Below are 21201 nucleotides of genomic sequence, written 5' to 3'. Positions count from 1 at the left end.
TTAAAGTAGGCAAACAAAGCTGGTGTAAGGCAGCATCTCTGGTGAGAAGGAATGGGTGATGTTTCGGGTGGAGATCCTTCTTCAGTCAATAATTGTTCTTCAGATATGGGGACAAAAGTAATCAAAATGAAATGGCAAACCTACTTTTCTGTCAGGTGCCACCTGACCTGAATATTTCCAGCATTTTCTCGTTTAGGATTCCTAACACTAGCCGTGTTTTACTTTTAGGTTGCTGTTTTTAATGGTACATATGTTTCACACTGGAATCCCTTCGCTAATTTGCAGAAATTGTTTAAAGCATACATGGAGATTTTTTTTAAAATATATGTGTGTGTACATATATATGTATATATTTCGCTTGGGTAGTTCGGTATGAACATTGACTTCTCTTACTTCAGACAGTCCCTGCTTTCCCCCTCTATCCCCTTCCCAGTTCTCCCACTAGTCTTCCTGTCTGACTACATTCTTTCTTTGTCCCGCCCCCTCCCCTGACATCAGTCTGAAGAAGTCTCGACCCGAAAAGTCACCCATTCCTTCTCTCCAGAGATGCTGCCTGACCTGCTGAGTCACTCCAGCATTTGGTGTCTACCTTCTATATATATATTTATATATATATAAAATAGGTGGGGTTATGTGTATATACATATATAAATAAAATCCCATATATGTCATGTTTTATATATATATATATTCGTGTCTGGATAAATATATTAACATATTTATATCTAATGTATGTATTATATTATGATTTTGTGCATTAATTTATATTAATATAAATAAAATAATGTTAAAATATAGAAAAATAAATAAAATCTGGATTTTGTCCAGATTTTTTTTGTAAATCTTGTGTGCATTCCTCTAAATGAGACAGCCCCCTGAGGGGCCTTGAAAAGCGAGTACAGATACTCCTCAGCTTCCAATGGGGTTTCATTCCGAGAAACCCATCGGAAAAACAAAGTATTGTAAGTCGAAATGCATTGAAAACGCGTGATCACGTGTCCGGAAGCGAGCGGCGGCTCACTACAGGTCCCTGCTGTTAGCACCGTCGCAAAGTCCAACCATCGTAACCTGGGGAGTACCTATATTCTACTTTCAGTATCTGACAGATCTGCGCATCATTGATCCGCTGAAAGGAAAAGTATCATGTTTGAAGCAATCTCCAATCTCGCTTAATTCCTGCACACAATTATCTGCCTTTGAGACGGCAAGATAGAGGCAATATTTTTGTAATGCTGCTTATCTGATCTTGAACACCTTTGCGACTATAAACCATGTTCCTTTGTGTAGTAATACTTTGCTGGCAGCGGTCGGTTGCTGTAAAAATCTATCACATGCACTGCTCCTTTAGGAATTGTTCAATTACAGGTCTTCACCCACTGCAGACCTTTCATACATTTCAGTTTGCTCATTGGAATGCAGAAGATTGCAGATTACAGTCACGTATGCAAGTTAATTCCTTCCCTGGCTCTGGTATGCTGTGTCTCAAAATGATTTGTTGGAATTTACCAAGGGGAAGGATTACATGATAATAATTTTCCACCCAGGCTCCAAGCTTGCAGAAATACAAACGTTATGTTCTGTGTTCATAATATTTTTCTTCCAAGCTTAATCATAAGGAGTTTCTGTCATGGTAACAAATTCCATCAGTGTAGTTTCCCAAGGGTAAGCTGCTGGGAACCTCTTAAACGTTGGCCTCTGTAGGCTCACAGGTCACTGAGCAGTGCTTGCCTTGTTGTTTCATCGGCTCACTGATGGAGCGCTCTCTCAATTAATCAAATAAATGGGTTTCTTTTTAACTCTGCATAATCTGAAATTGCAACTCGCTACATAACATGCAGCAGATTTTACTACATGGTCAGTTTTCAGTCCTACCTAGTCATAGACCCATAGAACACAGCGGTGGAGTAACTCAGCGGGTCTGGCAGCATCTCAGGAGGACACGAACCGGGATGTTTTTTCAGAAGCTAAATGTGGCCTGTCCGTGTTCACCATAGATGCCGCCTGACCCACTGAGTTACCCCAGCACTTTGTCTTCTACGCAAGGTTCCAGCAATGGCAGTTGCTTGTGCTGCCATAGAGCAGTTCAGCAAGGAAAGAGGCCCTTTAGCCCACCTGGTCCATGCCAACTATCTATCCCAATGCCTTTTAAGAGTTGCAATTGACTACGGCCTTTGGTTTTAGAATCCTCATGTTAGAATCTAGGCTTAGAAAATAGTTTGAATCTGCAAAGTTGCTACGCAAGGTGCATTACTGCTCGGTCGGTGCTTCTGTTAGCTCTGAATTGAATGTTGCTGATTTGTTTGCACTTCAAAAAGAAAGCCCTGGTTTCCTGCCATGCCTTTCGTGTCCCTTCCAGGATTTCAAAGTACTTTTTAAGGTCAAACAATAAATTTTGAGGTGTAGTTACGCGGTAGTAATAAAAACTGAAAATCTTCAAAACACTCGGTTGGTCAGGCAGCGTCTGTGGAAAGAGAAAGAGTTGATGGTTCTGGTCAGGAGCACCTTCAGTCTGAAACTTTTTTCTCTCTCCATACACTCTGCCTGATCTGTTGAGTATTTCCAGTGTGTTATTTTTTTTATTTTAGATTTTGAGAAGGGGAAGATGTTTTCAGAGCTGTGAAAGGGAGAAAGTAGTCGAGAAGGTTAGAGAGTGAAGGGTAGAACCAGTATAGGGTTAATGGGGGCAGTAATCAGCACTTGGTGTGGCTTTGTGTAGGGTGATGTTAATAGCTAGACTGTGGGACATGTACTCGTGGAGAAAGAAAAAACTGGCTACAATGATTACCATCAGTAATGATCAGTTCTGATCGAGTAAAAAAGCAAGTGTCTAGAATTGAAGAATTCAACAGTGAGTCTGGATAATCTAAACTGATGAGGAATAAATATTGATGAGGTCACAGGATAAATCGAAGATAGAGGCAAAATGCTGGATTAACTCAGCGGCCAGCCAACATCTCTGGAGAAAACGAATAGGTGGTACTTTGGATCGAGACCCTTCTCAGGATAATTCTCCTGGTTTTTGTTATTACTTCCAAGATGGGAAGATTACTTCCAAGATGGTGCCCAACCCAGGTGACTATTTGCATACTAGCCACAGACTCGTCTACCAATCATGAATTACAACCCCCCACACTAAACACTGTAAATGGCTCGGTTGTGATCGTGTTTGGTCTTTCTGGTGACTGGATAGTATACAATAAACTGTAACTAAAACTGTTTGTCTTGAGACTGCCAGGGCCTTGGTATTGTGCCTGATTCATGAGTTACACATTACTCTGTGCCCTAACAAGTGAGGCAGCCTATTGTACTCTGGATCAGTGGTGTACTGACCAAAGCAAAAGGTGCTGTGACAGCATGGCAGCTGATCCCAAGCCTTTCTTCATGGCCGTTGATGGAGACTTTCCCATGGGAGTCCTGGCTGCATTCCCCTGTTCTGCGTTTGGTGTAGCCTCTTCGATCTACTGACATGCCGAGATACGCACAAGCGACAGATCAAAGCCGGAACCTTTTCTTTCCTTTGGTTATGTATCATAACTGTTCAACAGCGAACAAACAGTAAGCTGCTCAACAGATTCGCTGTTAAGAATTTCCTTTATAGACAGTAGGTGCAGGAGTAGGCCATTCGGCTCTTCGAGCCAGCACCACCATTCACCCTGATCATGGCTGATCATTCACATTCAGTACCCCATTCCTGCCTTCTCCCCATAACCCTTGACTCTGCTTTCATTAAGAGCTCTATTAACTCTCTCTTGAAAGAATAGAATTTGATCCTGAAGTTTTAAGTTCTTGGCAAAGTCGCATGTTTAAGTCACTGGCTTAAATCAACAATAGGTGATTTAATTGCTTGATGTATAAATCTGTTGATGGCTCTAGGTTACTGTGTGTCCCGGGATGGCAGTGAATCACACTGACTAAATAGTCAGCTCCAGTCCACGTTTGCCAGGACTTCAGTAATCCCTCGGGTTGAGCACCATAATCCTGGTCTAATAACATGGAAGGTTATTGAGGGTTGACACAGGAGGAGGTGGAAGCTACCGGCAAACTTGCAATAATATCCCTTACTCTTTAGCTGCGGATAATCGCTCACTTGCTTGCATTGATAATCGTATGGTTTGGCAGCGGAGCGCTGCTCTACAGTGGTTGATGTCCACAGTGTGGGAATTGAAAACACACTCAAAATGAGGTGAAGTCATTGTACAACACATTGGTGAGGCTGCATTAGGAGTATTGTTCAGTTTCTATTTTAGAGGTACAGCGTGGAAACAGGTAGTGTCTCAACCTGACACGAGGGACAGTTGTTTTACATTTATACCAAGCCAATTAACCTACAAACCTGTACATCTTTGTTTGGAGTGTGGGAGGAAACCGAGGTTCTCGTAGAAAATACATGCAGGTCATGGGCAGAACGTGCAAACTTCGTACAGACAAGCACCCGTAGCCAGCATGGCACCCTGGTCTCTAGCGCTGTGCCACCACACCGCCCACCTGGTCACCCTGCTCTAGGAAGGATGGCGTTAAGCTCGAGAAAATTTACAAGGATGTTGCCAACACATGAGGGCCTGAGCTACAGGGAGATGTCGAGCAGGCTCAGAACGCAGGAAGCTGAAGGGTGATCTTTTAGAGGTGCATAAAATCATGAGGAAGTAAATTTTGTGAATGCACAGTCTTTTAGTCGGAGTAAGGGAAAAAGAGAACCAGATGACATAGGTTTTGAGAGGGGCAAAATTCGAAACCAGAGAGGCAACTTTTCCCACACTCCAGCATTTTGTATCTATCTTCAGAGGTAGTCGGGGCAGGTACAACAACAGCATTTGGACAGGTGCATGAATAGGAAAGGTGTGGAGGGATATGGCAGAACGTGGGCAGCAGGTGAGATGGGTCATTTTACCAGCATGGGTAAGTTGGTTCAAAGAGCCCGTTTCTGTGCCGTATGACTAAACGAGCACTTCTCTTCCCAGATTCATTCAGCGAAGCCCGGTGGTGTTGATCCAAAGCCCAGTGATGTCTCTGATCATCCGATGTGCACTGGCGGCAACTTTGCTGAACCATCGTGATGCAAACTCCAGCGTGATGAAGTTCCTGCAGGATTTGATTCACGTGGCTACAATCAATGAGGTGACAATGCGATACCTGCGTCTCATCCTTGTACTGCAGTACTGATCTCCGCCTCGCACCTCCCATCCCTGCCTAGTCCCGGACAACAGGGATAGACTTCCCCTGGTCCTTGCCCATCAGTACACTGGTCTCTGCAACCAACATGATTAACCAATGTGAGCCCACCACCGACATTTCTCCCCGTCCTCTCCCCTGTCTGCATTCCGCAAAGACCACTCTCTCCCGGTGACGCCTTGGTTTGCTGATCCCTTCCCAGATACTTTCCCCTGCAACCGCAGGAATTGCAATGCCTTCCTGTCCCTTCACCTTCTATCTCACCTCCATCCTTGGACCCAAACAGTTCTTCCAGCTGGGTCTGGGTCTGATGAAGGGTGTAGAAAGAAACTGCAGATGCTGGTTTACACCAAAGATAGACACAAAATGCTGGAGTAACTCGGGACAGGCAGCATCTCTGAAGTGAAGGAATGGGTGATGTTTCGGGTCGAGACGTATCTGAAGAAAGGTCTCGACCCGAAACATCGCCCATTCCTTATTGCCAGAGATGCTGCCTTTCCCGCTGAGTTACTCTTGCATTTTGTGCCTATCTCTGATGAAGAGTCTTGACCAGCAACGTTAGCTATTCCCGCTCCAGAGATGCTGCCTGGCCCGCAGAGTTACTCCAGCACTTTGCTGAAGATTCTGGCACCTGCAGTTCCTTGTGCCTCTGTGGTGATTGCGTTTGTTGTTGCGTTCCAGCACAGAGACGACTTTGAGCTGCGGAAGAACCTGGTGCACGGGTTTCTGGGGGAGAGCGGGGCGCTGCTGGTGGCACAGCTGGTCCAGGCCTGCTGCTTCTACCTGGTGCCCAGCATGCTTGGTAACGTGGCCGACGTCTTGTGGGAGCTCCGCATCTTTGATCGCAAGGTGAGTACCACCGGGCACTCTCTCAATTCCTCACCTGATGATTGTAGGTAAGTGTGTTGCACGTGTGAAAATATTGGTAGGGGTGGATCATTCTACTTTGATTCTGATCTTCTGGCTAAGTAGGAACATGTTTGAATCTAGACTTGGCCCCACCTTTACACCCAGCCCCTTAGTTCTATTTGTTACAAGTCTACTACTTTAGTGTTTGAATATAATAATTGGCTGAACTGACACGGCCCTCTGCAGTGGATCATTAGAAAGATTTATAATCCTCGGTAAATCACAGAGTGCTGGAGTAACCCAGCAGGTCAGGCAGCATCTCTGGAGGACATGGATAAATGACATTTTGGGTCGGGGCCCTTCTTCAGCCTGGCTGAGTTACTCTAGCTACTGCCTGAGCTGCTGAGTTCTTTTAGCACTTTGAGCTTCACTCAAGATTCCAGCATTTGTAGTTCCTTGTGTCTCCGTTTATAATCCTTGCCTTGTTCTCGGGAGGCTGATCCTGAGGATTTGCTCCCTTTCTAGATTCTCAGGATCCATTCCATTGGTTCCTTTCACAGTCTTGCAGTGAAATCATCTCTAATTTATGCAAAACTCCTGTGAGTAAAGGCCAGTTTCCCTCAATCTCTACTCGTACCTTCACGCCAGCAATGAATTTAGTGAGCCCATGCAGTACTAACTCAGCCAAGTACAACCTTCCTGAGCAACAGAGGACAAGGGCATGCACACACCGCACCAGCTCCTTGCACTCTAGACCGTTTGTCATCCTAACTACCAGTTATACTTTGGCTTTACTTTCTCTGTGCAATGATGCATCATACCAGAAACCTTCCATGAAAACATGTATCTGTTTCACACCATTTAAAAAAAAAATCTTCCTGCTTAAAAAATACTCTAAGATAGACACAAAATGCTGGAGTAACTCAGCGGGACACACAGCATCTTTGGAGAGAAGGAATGGGTGACTTTTTGGGTCGAGACCCATCTTCAGACCCGAAGAAGTTACGCCAGCATTTTGTGTCTGAAAGCATTTTCAGTCTGAAGAAGGGTCTCGACCCGAAACGTCACCCATTCCTTCTCTCCCGAGATGCTGCCCGACCCGTCGAGTTACCCCTGCATTTTGTGCCTATCTTCGATTTAAACCAGCACCTGCAGTTTTTTTCCGACCAGCATTTTGTGTCGTGCTGCCTGTCCTGCTGAGTTACTCCAGCATTTTGTGTCTATCTTCGGTTTAAACCATCATTTGCAGTTCCTTCCTACATTAAAAAATATATACTCTTTCTAATTTTCCTACATAATCTCACTTTTTTTTTCCATATTATTATTCTGACACTACATTCACTTAATCTGTTTATCCCATTGTAGACGTCTTTTCATCCTCGCTTTTTCAACATGCTTCATGTGGTTGTGCTATTGAGGGACACCAACGGGATCTGTGCTGCATTTCCTGATCTAAATTTTGACCTTGGAGGGACTCTACCCCATCCCTGATCCAAATCTAATGCTTCCCATCTGTGTAAGTGGATGAATGTAAGTAAAAGAGTTGAATGTCCTGCTTTTTTAAAAAATCCATTCACTTTTGGGCTAGCTTGGACATTTCAGAGTCAGTAAATTGGAGGGAATATATGGAATCATCCTTTACCTTTTGGGACCTAGTCACTGGCAAGGTGTTTAGAGATACAGCGCAGAAACAGGTCCTTTGGCCCACCAAGTCCAGGCCAACCAGCGATCCCCCCCGCATATTAACATTATCCAACACGCACGAGGGGCAATTTACAATTTTACCAAGCCAATTAACCTACAAACCTGTACGTCTTTGGAGTGTGGGAAAAAACCGAAGATCTCTGAGAAAACTCACGGGGAGAACGTACAAACTAAGTACAGACAGCACCCGTAGTTGGGATCGAACCCGGGTCTCTGGCGCTGAAAGTGCTGCAAGGCAGCAACTCCGCCACCGTGCCGCCCCACCGTTCTTGCTCTCGATGCTAGCTGGGTTATTTCAGTGTCGGGTAAATTGGAGGAAGCATCTAGAGTCGACCTTTTGTGAGGCTAGGCAAAGATAATAAATTTGCTCCTCTGAAGGATGTTTCTAGCTCAAATGTTTTTTAACAATCTAGTAGTTTTCTACTTGTTAATTCCATCTAATTAGTATTGAATCATACAGCACAAAAACAGGCCATTCACCCACTCTTCCACGTCAACCAACATGCCCCATCCGAGCTAGTCCCCTCTGCCCACATCACTCTCAACTTTTCCTATCCATTAACTGAATTTAATTCCACCTGCCAATATTTTTCCCACCTCCATCTAACCATTTCCCCTCCCCCTCATCTCCCCCTTTATCTAGTTCCACCTATTGCCTAAGATAAACACAAAATGCTGGAATAACTCGGTCTGAAGAAAGGTCCCCACGCGAAACGTCACTGATCCATTTTCTCCAGAGATGCTGCCTGACCCGCTGAGTTATTCCAACATTTCGTGTCTATCTTTGGTACAAGCCAGCATCTGCAGTTCATTTTTGATTCCACCTATTCCCGACTAGCCTCTACTTCAACCCCTCTCTCTCACTTCTGCATACTATACACTCGGCCTTGTTCAAGGTCTCAGTTTGTTATGTCCGCCATCCTCTTACCTCCGCAGATGCTGTTTGACCCGCTGAGTTCGTCCAGCCATTGTTTCCTGCAGATTCCAGCATCTGCAGTCTCTTGTGTCTCCACAGCTTCCGTGGTGGGATATCAGGATTATTACTGCAGGCACCTGAGCTACTAGTTTAGTGACTGAATGTCTGCACCAGTCACATACACTAGTGTCCACTCTGTTTCCATGTGGGTGGAAGGAAAGCCGCTTAGCAGCTAGGGGCCGGTACAGCCCGTCGTATTTGGACTAGAAAAATTAATAAAAGGAAGTAAAGTATTTTTAAGAGTTTAGATTCCATTAACTTTAGTTTATTACTGAGGTACGAAGGTGGATAATGCCCACTGGAGTGTTTTATGGTCATGTGTCCCAGATAGAACAATTAAATTCTTTCTTGCAGCAGCACAACAGAATATCTAAACATAGTACACAGTAAACAATATAATAAACGAGAGAGAAGAAAAGGTTTGGTGTGTGTATATGTGTACACATACACTCCTGCAGCATTTGCTATTGGACTTGCCCGTCAATTCCTTTCTGATTTCTCCCTATGAGCGGCTGGGCCAATACACATCCATCCAGAGAGAGTGTGCGACACGGTGGTGCAGCGATAAAGTTGCTGCCTCACAGCGCCAGAGACCAGGGTTCAATCCTGACTTCGGGTGCTGTCTGCATGGAGTTTGTACGTTCTCCCCGTGACCTGCGTGGGTTTTCCCCAGGAAGCTTCAGTTTTCTCTCGCAAACCAAAGGCGTGCAGGTTTGTAGGCTAATTGGCTTGGTATAAATGTAAAATTGTCCCTAGTGTGTGTGGGATAGCATTAGTGTACAGGGATTGCTGGACCCAGTGGGCCGAAGGCCTATTTCCGTGCTTTATCTCTAAACCAAATTAAATTCCACAACAGTAACTGTGGAATTAAGTTTTTTTGATATAATCTCAATAACCATGGCTGTGAAACCACTGGACTAAGGTTTAAAATCCCACCTAGTTCACAAACATCCTTCAGCATGGAAAATTGTCACCATCACCCAGTCTAACCCCAGACTTTCACAGTATGGCATTGGTTGCACTCTGAAATAGTCTTTAGATGAGCAGTGAATGTAAGTGATTAAATAAATTTTAAAAATAGCATTTACTGTTTACAGTTTCGATTTCCGTATCCACTGGAATCTGTCTCTGACTAATGAGAAAAGAGCTGGTTAATGTTTCCGTTGGAGTCTTTAATGGAATTGGTCTGAAGAGTTGTGTTCAAAAGATTAAGCTCTTGTCTTTCCCCATCAGATGAACAAGCTGCTGTGCATTTCCTGTTTTTATTTTTTTGCACAAGGGAGTCATTTGGGGAGGTGAATCAGACTTCAAGTTGGCCTCTGGGACAAGGATTGAAATCCAGCACGGACAATTCTTATGTCTTCCCTGTGTTTGTTCTCTCTCTCTCTCTCTTTCTCTTTCTCTCCCTCTCTCCTTTTTCTCGTTTTCTCTCTTCTTTTTCTCTTTCTCTCTAATTTTTCATTCTCTTTCTCCTCTCTCGTTTGCTCGACTCTCTTTATCTCCTGTCTCATTTCTCTCCTCTCTCCATCTCGCACTGAACACTGTTTAGGAGTTACAATGACAATGGTAACACTAATATTAATTTTTCTCCCACATTGTGTCACTTATGAGTTTACCTTCAGTGGTAGAAAGTCACGAAACCTCTTTATTAAACCTGTGTTCAAGCATTGTAGAGCTAAGGCATGTAGATGGAGTTAAGACCCAGAGCAGCCCTGGTCTAAATAGAGAAAGCAGACAGGCTAGAAGGGCCGAGTGGCTCACATAGGCCAAGAAACCAGGGATGGGGATTGGACTTAGATGCAACCACTTATTCTGTTGGACCTGTACGTTATTGAAAGTCAAATGAATGATATGGAATATTTAAGTGGTAACACAGCAGTGAGTTGTATGTCTGATTCACCTTGTTCTCCATCACAATTCCATCATTCATGAATCTGTAGACGAGAAGTAACATCAAATGGACAGGCATATGACTCTTGCCATTCATTTGCCAGCTCAGGCTTGTTGTTTGGTGTCAAAGGCATCCTCTAAGCAGTGCTTGTTAAAATACACAGCCAACTGTTGACAAAAGCCAGGGCTAACACCTGAACTGTTATTTGCACATGCCTCCTCTGCCGCTAAGCTGAGCCTCCTGTAACATGGCTTGTCTTTGTTCCCTGTGTGTGTGTGTTTGACACCAGACATTCTGTCAGTGGCTGGAAGATGCTCTGATGAGCCTCCCGAAGGAGCTGTCGGCCGGGGCTATCACCGCGACAGAAAAGCAAGTCACAGAGTTCCACAAGCAAGTCATGTGGTAAGCGCAAGTCTTACTGATTAGTTTGTTGTCACGTGTACCAAGGTACCCGACTGGCTGGCCTTGCCGAGAACGAGTCGCACCCTGACCACTCCCTCTTCTCCCCTCTCCCAACAGGCAAATGGAATAGAAGTGTGAAAAACACAGCTCCAGATTCAGGGACAGTTTCTTGCCAGCTGTCATCAGGCAACCAAACCATCCTACCACAACCAGAGAGCAGTGCTGAACTACTATCTACCTCATTGGTGACCCTGGGACTATCCTTGATTGGACTTTGCTGGCTTTACCTTGCACTAAATGTTGATCCCTTATCATGCATCGATATACTGTAAATGGCTCGATTGTAATCATGTATTGTCTTTCCACTAACTGGATAGCACACGACAAAAGCTTTTCACTGTACCTCGGTACACGTGACAATAAACTAAACTGTTATGCAGTGACAAGTTTTTGTTGCGTGCTACCCAGTCAGCGGAAAAACAATACATGATTACGATCAAGCCATCCACAGTGTACAGATACAGGATAAGGGAATAAAGTGAATGACATTTAGTGTACGATAAAGCTAGTAAAGTCCGCTCAAAGACCAATCAGTTGCACAATACATTTGAGCATTGATGTAATTGCCCAACAGTTGCTAATCTATATCTCTCATTTCCCTCTCCCCTGACTCTCATTCTGAAGAAGGGTCTCGGCCCAAAACATCACCTATTCTTTTTCTCCATAGATGCTGCCTGATCTGCTGAGTTACTCCAGCTTTTTCTGTCTATCATTGGTTTAAACCAGCATCTGCAGTTCCTTCCTACACACTAGAAAAGAACAATCTTTATCTAGCACAGGTTTACCACCGCAATCTGCAGTTCCTTGTGTCTCGATCAAGCCTCTGTTACTACTGTTTTCTGGTAACTGGTGGTCTGGGCAAAATTACCAGAGTAGACTTGGAGTCCCCGCCAAAGTGTGGTGCCAAGGCCGGGTGAGCCGGCCAGCCTCGGCGGGTCAAACTCGGTCCCTGCGGCCGGGGCTCTGGAAGTCTGTCCTGAGCCGGCAGATCCGTTCCCATAGCCGACTTCCACAGCCGATCGGCGGGCCGGTATGTCGGTGGCCTAGGCGGATCATTCCCGTACAGTGGACTCCCCTCGGAGACCGTGACCTCTGTTGGTCTGGCAAACTGGGTAATCCAGGAAGGTTCCGGAACGAAGGGTGATGGGCCTTTACAATTCAACCTATCTTACCATCCTAGACTACGTGCCCTGACAGTGGTGAAATTGCTGTTATCTTGATCTCTTATCTACTGCTAAAATATTCATTATTTCACACCGTGTAAAGTAAAAATGCTCGGGCGTTCAGCGCGTGATGAATGCACTGAAGCAAGCCAGCACAAAGTTTACCTCTCCATCATTTTACTCAGCTCACCTCTCTGTTACCTTGTCTTGACACACTTTGTACTTTGCCTCTACTTGCCCCTGCAGTAATTCAATGCTCTGATCCTGACTTGCCTGTTTGGCTTCATTGTACGTTTTGTCTATAGAAGTAGTAGCTGCCAGGCTGGAACCTCCTTGCCTTGTGGCTCCTGTTTGCTGTACACCTTCAAAACGACATTGTCAACCAGATGGTCGACACAAAATGCTGGAGTAACTTGGCTGGTCAGGCAGCACCTCTGGAGAGAAGGAATGGGTGACGTTTCGGGTTTGAAGAAGAGTGTCGACCCGAAACGTCACCCATTCCTTCTCTCCAGAAGTGCTGCATGATCCGCTGAGTTACTCCAGCTTTTTGTGTCTGTCTTTTGTTTTACATGTTATCCAATCAGGTAAGATTATACAACACAATCAAACTCGAGTACGATGCGTAGAGAAATGGTGATTGGTGTATGTTAGCCGGCAGTTTGCTGATTATATTTTAAAGTAGAAAGCAACTAAAGTTTAAAACATCCTCATAAATCATTTTCTCCCTTTCCCCTGCAGTGCTGAAGATGCTGCAATGATAGGTTGGTCTTTAATGGAATTCTCCGGCTTCTACAGGTAGCGTCAGGACGTAACCATGGATTTGCAACGTAAGTGAAAATTTAAAAAAAGGATAAAGGCTGGAAATCTGAAATAAAAGCACCAGAAGCTGAAAAGGTTCAGCAGGTCGGGCAGCATCTGTGGAGAGGGGGCAGATGAGGTGCCTTCTACCTGAAACATTAGCTGTTTCCATCTCTGGATGCTCCTGACCTCTGAATGTTTCCAGCATTGCGTTGTCGTTTTAGTTACAGTGTAAGCTTCTATCTTGCTGTTGGTACAGGTCCACCACCGATGACTTTATTTTCTTCTTTACCCGGCAACTGGTAGTCCGGCACCTCCTTTATTCTAGGCAGAATTCCGCAGGCGCACTTGAAATCCCCGACATCCCCCTGAAAATGTGCCTGGGCTGGGTGAGGATGCCGATACCGACCTCATCTGGACTTCCATGGCCCATCGACGGGTCGAATTTTGCCTAACAAAAGATTTGGGCTTATCAAAGGCTTTGATATGGCAAGATTAGGGCATTCTGAGGCTGTGCCCTCTGGTCCTAGACTCTCCCACCAGAGGAAGCATCACTTCCACATCCACTCTATCACTTGTTCACCAAGGCCTGTCGCTGCAGTACTGTCTGTACACCATTGAGCTGAGCAGGGTTTCTTTTTTGTCTGAAGAAACCAGTCGGAAGAAGGGTCTCGACCCGAAACGTTACCCATTCCTTCTCTCCAGAGATGCTTGCAGCACCGTGTGACCACGCTGGGTGGTGACTATCTCCGTTCCGCACCAGTGCTTCAGCCTCTGCAGATTCCAGACCCAAATAGCCTGGCTTCCTGCCTGCCGACTGTTTACCAGCTAACGATGCCTGGGTACAAAGAACAGTTTATGGCCAGAAGGTTTAGTGTCTATTATTTTTCGGAAGTGGGTGTGTGCGCGCCCCTGTGAGACTTGCTTTCTGCTCAATGCTGCGCTTAACCGCCTCATTAGCACCCAGTGAATGTGCAAGGATTCCGCACGTCGCCACATTCCCACATCTGTTAAAGGCCCCCCTCCCCAGTACATCTCACAACCACAAGAGCCCTGGTTCGATCCTAACCTCAGGTGCTGCCAGCAGAGTGTGAAATTTAACACCGCACCACTCAATTTTCTCCCACGTTGCAAAGATGTGCATTCTTGGTTAGGCACAAAATGCTGGAGTAACTCAGCAGGTCAGGCCGCATCTCGGGAGAGAAGGAATGGGTGACGTTTCGGGTCGAGACCCGAAACGTCATCCATTCCTTCTCTCCTGAGATGCTGCCTGACCCACTGAGTTACTCCAGCATTTTGTGTCTACCTTCGATTTAAACCAGCATCTGCAGTTTTTCCTATGCATTCTTGGTTATCTGTCCTCTTTAAATTTACACTTGATACAGGTGAGTAGTAAAATAATCAAGGGGGGGGGGGTTGATGGGCATGGGAGAGGGAATAAGGAGAGAGGGTTTGGAGCTGATGGGATCACTAGGTGAGCCAGGACCCACGAGCCACATGGCAGCCTCCTCTGTTATTTTGAGTATAACATTAGATCTTTGACCAGGATTTTGAAGTGTTGATTGATAGTGTTTCCTATCAACAACTAGATACGATACGATACGATAGAACTTTATTTATCCCATTGATCTGCCAACAATCACGAAACACAAGATACATGAAATTAAAGTGACGAGTGGAAAGGATTGGGGACATGCAAAGAATTGGTGGGGGAGGGGAGTCAGTCTACTCATGGCAGAAGGGGGGAGGAGTTGTACAGTTAGCAGTCCTGAGCAACTATCTACCTCATTGGAGACCCTCAGACTATCTCTAATCAGACTTTGCTGGACTTTATCTTACCCTAAACCTTATTCCCTTTATCATGCATCTGTACACTGTGGACGGTTCAATTGTACTCGCGTGTTGCCTTTCTGCTGACTGGTTAGCACGCAACAAAAAAGCTTTTCACTGTACCTCGGCACACGTGACAATAACCGAAGCCATGCAGGGGGAAGCATTGATGCTGAGTTGGATGAATGTGACATGAGGTTTGACAACTGGAGCATAAATGCTGCTGTTGATCAGACTGGCTGAACAGTCTACTACTGTGCAGTGCACTCTTCATGTGAAATGGAAGTGGTTTCAAAAATATTTACTGACTGGCATCTTTATTAAATCCCTAGCTTTGTCGGACATTCCTTGCCAGCGCACAGACATCACGAGAGGATTCCAGTGGTCGGTGCTCTACGCGACTGGAAAGGGAGCGAGCAGACAGACAGGCAGCCGAGCGAGCGGTGGCTGGTCTGGCTGTGAGCGCGGGAGGTGGGGGAGGGGCGGTGGGGAGGGCAAGGTTAAAGGGCAGGTCACGGCTTCAGCAGCAGGAGGGTGGCAGAAGTGGGGTCTTGTTTGTCGTACGTCAGATCGATTCATCAATTGTTTGTTCCGTTGCACCGTGTTTTAATTTTGGCGCCTGCAACTTGCCCGCGGCTTCCAACACAGAGACGCGCTGGTTCTTGTTGGGACAGACAGTTGTTCAGTATTCAATGCTTTAAACAAGGTGCCAGTGTGCCATAACGCTTGCTGGCAGGTTGCCTGAGGAGCATGTCGAGGGAAGGGAAATTATTTTAACCGTAAATACCAATTGTTTTATACCAAAATGTGAAATACTAGCACTAGATTGTCACCTTGAATTTACTGTTCCTGACTGCATTGAGCCGATATTAAACATAGAAAATAGGTGCAGGTGTAGGCCATTCAGCCCTTTGAGCCAGCATCACCATTCAATATGATCATGGCTGATCATCCAAAGTCTGTACCCCGTTCCTACCTTCTCCCCATATCCCTTGATTCCGTTAGCCCTAAGAGCTATATCTATCTCGCTCTTAATACATTATTAGTTTTAACTGGAACTATCAATGATTGTGACTGTGTCTTGTAATCGGGCAGAGATGCATCATTGATTAAACTCTTGCCGGAGACTGTGTGCACCATTCGCCTACTGAAGCCCATGAACCAGCTCCTCTCTTCCCAGAGAGGCCAGGGCTTGGAGAAGATGCTGGACCTGAGGCTGGTGTTTCCATACAGCAGCAACACTGTGCGGTCCAGGTGTCACACACTCACAATTCGGGAGTGATTTTCAGGAATTAAATATAACTCCCAATTTCAAGGCCGGTCTTCCTTCCAGCGACCACCTAAAAGCATTTGTCATGCATCTCTCAACTAAACAAAACGTGAATTGATTCACGTCCTTTGCTTATTGCAGTGAACAAGGTAACTAGCTGCTGCGTTTCTCAGCATGGGTGACTGGTTTTAGCTGCCAACGTTGAGTCTAACATGGTGGCTGGACAATTGGGGGGGGGGGGGGGGGGTTATCTTTACACAGCGGCGATGCTGATTGAAGTTTGGGATAGTCTGACGATGTGTTTAGTCCTAACCCCCTGTCCCTGTGCAAGTGACTGCTGCGGTGGCTTATAATCACCCAGTGGAGGAGGCTGCTGAGATAGCCACACGGCAGGGCCGACGTTTGAATTTATTGCTAAACCCAGGGGCAGCTTTCAGCAGCTAACGGGTCCAGACTCTGATGGGCATCAACACCCAAGTTCGTAGCACCTACCGACAGCAGGTAGACCACACTGTGATGCGAAGTGCTGGAATAACTCAGCGGGTTAGCCAGCATCTCTGCAGAAAAGGAATCGGCGATGTTTTAGGGTCGGGCCCCTTCTTCCGACAGGAGGTAATGGGGGGGGGAGGGGGGGGCAACTGGCGGTAGGAAAAGGCCAGAACAAATCAGGGCCGGCAACAGATGACCAAGGAAGGGTGGAGTCCACAATGGCCCATTGTTGGCTGGGGAAGAGGTGTTAACGAGGGGATGCAGAGAAGAAGGGGTTCCAACCTGAAACATCACCTATTCCTTTTCTCCGGAGATGTTGCCTGACCCGCTGAGTTACTCTAGCACCATGTGTCTGTGTTCGGTATAAGCCAGGAGAGGCAATTCCTTCCTACACACTGCGTGGCCCTGCACTGGTTTCCTAGCTACTCCTCACTGCTGCTACATCGAGTCTGGCTGAAGGCGGTGTACTGAGGGGAATGTTGAACAGTGTTCGGAGCTGGTTTTGGAAAGGAGTGGGGCGGGAGTGTGTGATGGGGAGAGTGACCTGCGGAGGTGTTGGGGCTGGTGGAGGTGCAGTGTGAGTGTGTGTGGGAGCCACAGTGCAGGTGAGTGAGGTAGTCAGCCCACAGTGACAGCGATCAGCCACGGTCACTGGCAACGTCGACCAACAGCTCCTAATCTGTGAAATAGAATCTGCAAATTTGGGGACAGGTTTTAAAAGTTTTTTTTTTAATAACTGGCTTAAATTCAAAAAACTATTTTTTCAGTTTTGCAGCAATTTAAAAGAAAAAAAAACAAATGGATCGTCTTTGGTGTACTGTGTCTATTAATTTAAGCAGGTGGTTTGCGGCCCAATTTATGTGAAGTGTTTTGTCAGTGTTTAGTGGTGGTACAGATGTGCCCATGTACAGAATCTTTTTATATTAAATTTTGAAAACATCTCACTTGCTATCTGTGTTGGATCCATGCTCTTTTATCCTTAAGTCACAGAGTGATACAGCGTGGAAACAGGCCCTTCGGCCCAACTTGCCCACACCGGCCAACATGTCCTAGATACACTAGACCCATCTGCCTGCGTTTGGTCCATATCCCTCCAAACCTGTCCTATCCATGTACCTGTCTAACTCTTTCTTAAATGTTGCAATAGTCCCTGCCTCAACTACCTCCTCTGGCAGCTCGTTCCATACACCCACCACCCTTTGTGTGTAAAAGCTACCCCTCAGATTCTTATTAAATTTTTTCCCCTCTGGTCTTCGATTCGCGTACTCGGCAAGAGATTCTCATGATTTTATACAGCAACAGATGATATTAACCCCCCAAAAAAAATGTTTCTTAGTGCAATGAGGGGAGTTCACCTCTGTTAACCAGTCAAGTAATTTGTATATTTTGGGGGGGAAAACAGATCATTTAACCCTTTTAATTTGTCATTCAATTAGACCCTGGTTGGGTCTCATTTCCTCAACCTTTCTTAGGCAGTTCCTGGTTAGAAACATAGAAAATAAGTGCAGGAGTAGGCCATTCGGCCCTTCATTGCCAGCACTGCCATTCAAAATGATCATGCCTCATCCTCCAATTAGTACCCTATTCTTGCTCTTTCCCCATATCCCTTGATTCCTTTAGCCATAAGCGCTAGGGCTCTGTTCTCTGCAAAAAAAAAAGTGAGCAAGTGAACCTCCCCTAGCTCGAATTACTCCACCAATCCATTGAGGAAATGGAAAAATGAAATGGTTAATTTAGACTTTAGAGATACAGGGCGGAAACAGGCCCTTTGGCCCACTGAGTACGTGCCAACAAAATGATCACTCCCGTACACTAACACCATCCTACACACACCAGGGACAATTTACAATTTTTACCAAAACCAATTAACCCACAAACCTGTACGTCTTTGGAGTGTGGGAGGAAACCGGAGCACCCACGTGGTCACAGGGAGAACGTACAAACTCCCTACAGACAGCAACGGTAGTCAGGATCGAACACGGGTCTCTGGCGCTGTGAGGCAGCAACTGTACTTGGACATTAGCTGGCAGTGCCTAATGTTGGGGGTGATTCAAAAGAATCGCTTAACCTGTAATTCTGAATGTATTTATGTACAGACCATGCCAAGGTAGCAAAGTGCTTCTGTTTTTTTACAGAAATGCATCGGTCAGTTTTATCCATAAGTATGAAAATACACACAACTTACTCAATGTAACCATGCCTCCACAGTATTGCAATGAATAGTGTCAAAAGCACACAATACTGATTAAGAACAATTACTAAAAATGCATGAATTTAATTCTGTGCTACAAAGGAATGCAAATATTTACATGTTGGTCTTTCACGTTTAATAATATTTTGGGAGATCGATTGCATGTATAAATGGCCATAGATTGTGTCATCGTTGCGGGATTAATTAATCAATCTGGGACCCTCGTCCTTTCATGGCCCTGTATCACTGAGACTTATCCAGTTGGCAGCTTGGCTTGCTAGCAAAACAATCTCTCAAATGAGGTTTTAAACCAAGTGTCTTCTCTGATAGGCATAAAAGATCCCGTGGCGCACTGAGTAGGAAATAACTTCCTGGGATCTTGAAGGTATTTATTCACAAAATGCTGGAGTAACTCAGCATCTCAGGAGAGAAAGAATGGGTGACGTTTCGGGTCAAGACCCTTCTTCAGACTGATGTCAGGGGGGCGGGACAAAGGAAGGATATAGGTGGAGACAGGAAGACAGTGGGAGAACTGGGAAGGGGGAGGGGAAGAGAGGGACAGGAACTATCTAAAGTTGGAGAAGTCAATGTTCATACCGCTGGGCTGCAATCTGCCCAAGCGAAATAGGAGGTGCTGTTCCTCCAATTTCCAGTGGGCTTTACTATGGCACTGGAGGAGGCCCATGACAGAAAGGTCAGACTGGGAGGGGGAGTTAAAGTGTTCGCCAGGAGATCAGGTTGGTTAAGGCGGACTGAGCGAAGGTGTTGAGCAAAACGACCGCCGAGCCTGCGATCTTGACGTCAATATCTGTTCTTCACACCAGCATTGTAAAAACTGAGATTCAAGTTACAATTGCATTGCTGTGTGGGAGCTGGCTGTGTACAAAATGGTAGCATTAGAGCAATGAGTGTACATTGGGAAGTAAGTTCCTCGGCTGTGAAGAGTTGGTGTTATACTGAGCTGGGGTGAATGGTGCTGTACAGAGAGGCTGGCCTTTTTAATAGTGGGTCCATCAGACCCTACACCGGCAGCCTGGGAATGAGTGGGTTAACCTATGATGAGCGTTTGTCGGCACTTGGCCTGTACTCGCTGGAGTTTAGAAGAATTGGGGGGGGGGGGGGGGACCTAACTGAAACATACAGAATAGTGAGCAGCCTGGATAGAGTGGATGTGGAGAGGATGTTGCCACTAGTGGGTGAGTCTAGGACTAGAGGGCACAGCCTCAGAATTAAAGGATGTTCTCTTAGGAAGGAGATGAGGGGAAATTTATTTTGTTAGAGGTGGTGAATTTGTGGGATTCTTTGCCACAGAAGGGTTGTGGAGGCCAAGTCAGTGGATATCTTTAAGGCAGAGATGGATGGATTCTTGTACAGGTGTCCGAGTAGGCAGGAGAATGAGGTTAGGAGGGAGAGATAGATCAGCCATGATTGAATGACAGAGTAGACTTGGTGGGCCGAAAGGCCTAATTCCATTCCAATACCTTATGACCTGAAGTTTGGATTTACAAGGCACATTTTGACACACCCTAAGGGTGTACAGGAGATATTGGCACTAAGTCTAGCATCTTTCCACAGAGGCTGATGCTTGGTCAAAGGAGCTTGTTTGTCCGACCAAGGAAAGTGGAGAAGTTGGTGGATGGAATTTGTAGTGGGTACCTCGGACAATGACCAGAAAAACGCTGGGGGTTCTCAAACAGGCCAGGCAGCGTCTATGAAGAGGGAAACCATCAACGTTTCAATGGCCTTCGTGGGAACTGAAGATGGTGGTTTGGGTCTTTCCTGGACTCTGGAAAATAGATAGGTGGCGTTTTGGGTCGAGACCCTTCTTCAGAAAAGTCTGAAGAAGAATCCCGACCCAAAATATCACCTGTCTATCTCCTTCCAAAGATGCTGCTTGATCCACTGAGCTACTCAAGCACCTCAGGTTTGGAGACATAGGGGCCTAACGTAGACAAGTGTGGGGCTGGCCTAGTTATAAACCCCCTGGGTGAGTTGGGCTGAAGGGCTTATTTCCATGCTGTATGACTCGAAGCCTCTGACAACAGGAACAGGGCATTAGCTAGTAGTGAAGAGAGGCAGCAGATAAGAACTGCAAAGGTGTAGAGTCTAAAGATAGACACAAAAAGCTGGAGTAACTCAGCGGGACAGGCAGCATCTCTGGAGAGAAGGAATGGGTGGTTTCGGGTTGAGACCCTTCAGTCTGAAACGTCCCGTTTTTGGGTTGGAGCCCTTCAGACTTGTGGTATATCATTTTCCCACCTTACACTTCCTTATCTGTGTCTGACTCAGTCTAAAGATGGGTCTCGACCCAATACTTCACCCATTCCTTCTCTCCAGAGATGCTGCCCGCCCCGCTGAGTTACTCCAGCTTTTTGTGTCTACCTTTTGTTGTACTTCGTGGTCCGGTAT

General features: G+C 45.8%; 1 protein-coding gene across 3 annotated transcripts in view; it reads left to right on the top strand.

Moving 5' to 3' along the window:
• LOC144611297 (transportin-3-like) overlaps positions 1–15313 on the top strand; it is a 52505-nt gene extending 37192 nt beyond the window's left edge. For 2 of the 3 annotated variants that reach the window (XM_078430338.1, XM_078430336.1), the window contains exons 20-24: positions 4959–5115; positions 5851–6018; positions 10879–10991; positions 12953–13041; positions 15175–15313. In XM_078430338.1, coding sequence (XP_078286464.1) covers positions 4959–5115; positions 5851–6018; positions 10879–10991; positions 12953–13013 — 499 coding nt within the window. In that variant the 3' untranslated portion in view covers positions 13014–13041; positions 15175–15313. Of the gene's footprint in view, positions 1–4958; positions 5116–5850; positions 6019–7383; positions 7549–10878; positions 10992–12952; positions 13042–15174 lie in introns of those variants that run through there. The other variant, XM_078430337.1, reaches the window with a different exon arrangement.
• Positions 15314–21201: the final 5888 nt, after the last annotated feature.

Source organism: Rhinoraja longicauda, chromosome 40 (genome assembly GCF_053455715.1).
Source record: "Rhinoraja longicauda isolate Sanriku21f chromosome 40, sRhiLon1.1, whole genome shotgun sequence".
Lineage (NCBI taxonomy): Eukaryota > Metazoa > Chordata > Chondrichthyes > Rajiformes > Arhynchobatidae > Rhinoraja > Rhinoraja longicauda.
This window is presented reverse-complemented; position numbering and strand designations above follow the sequence as displayed.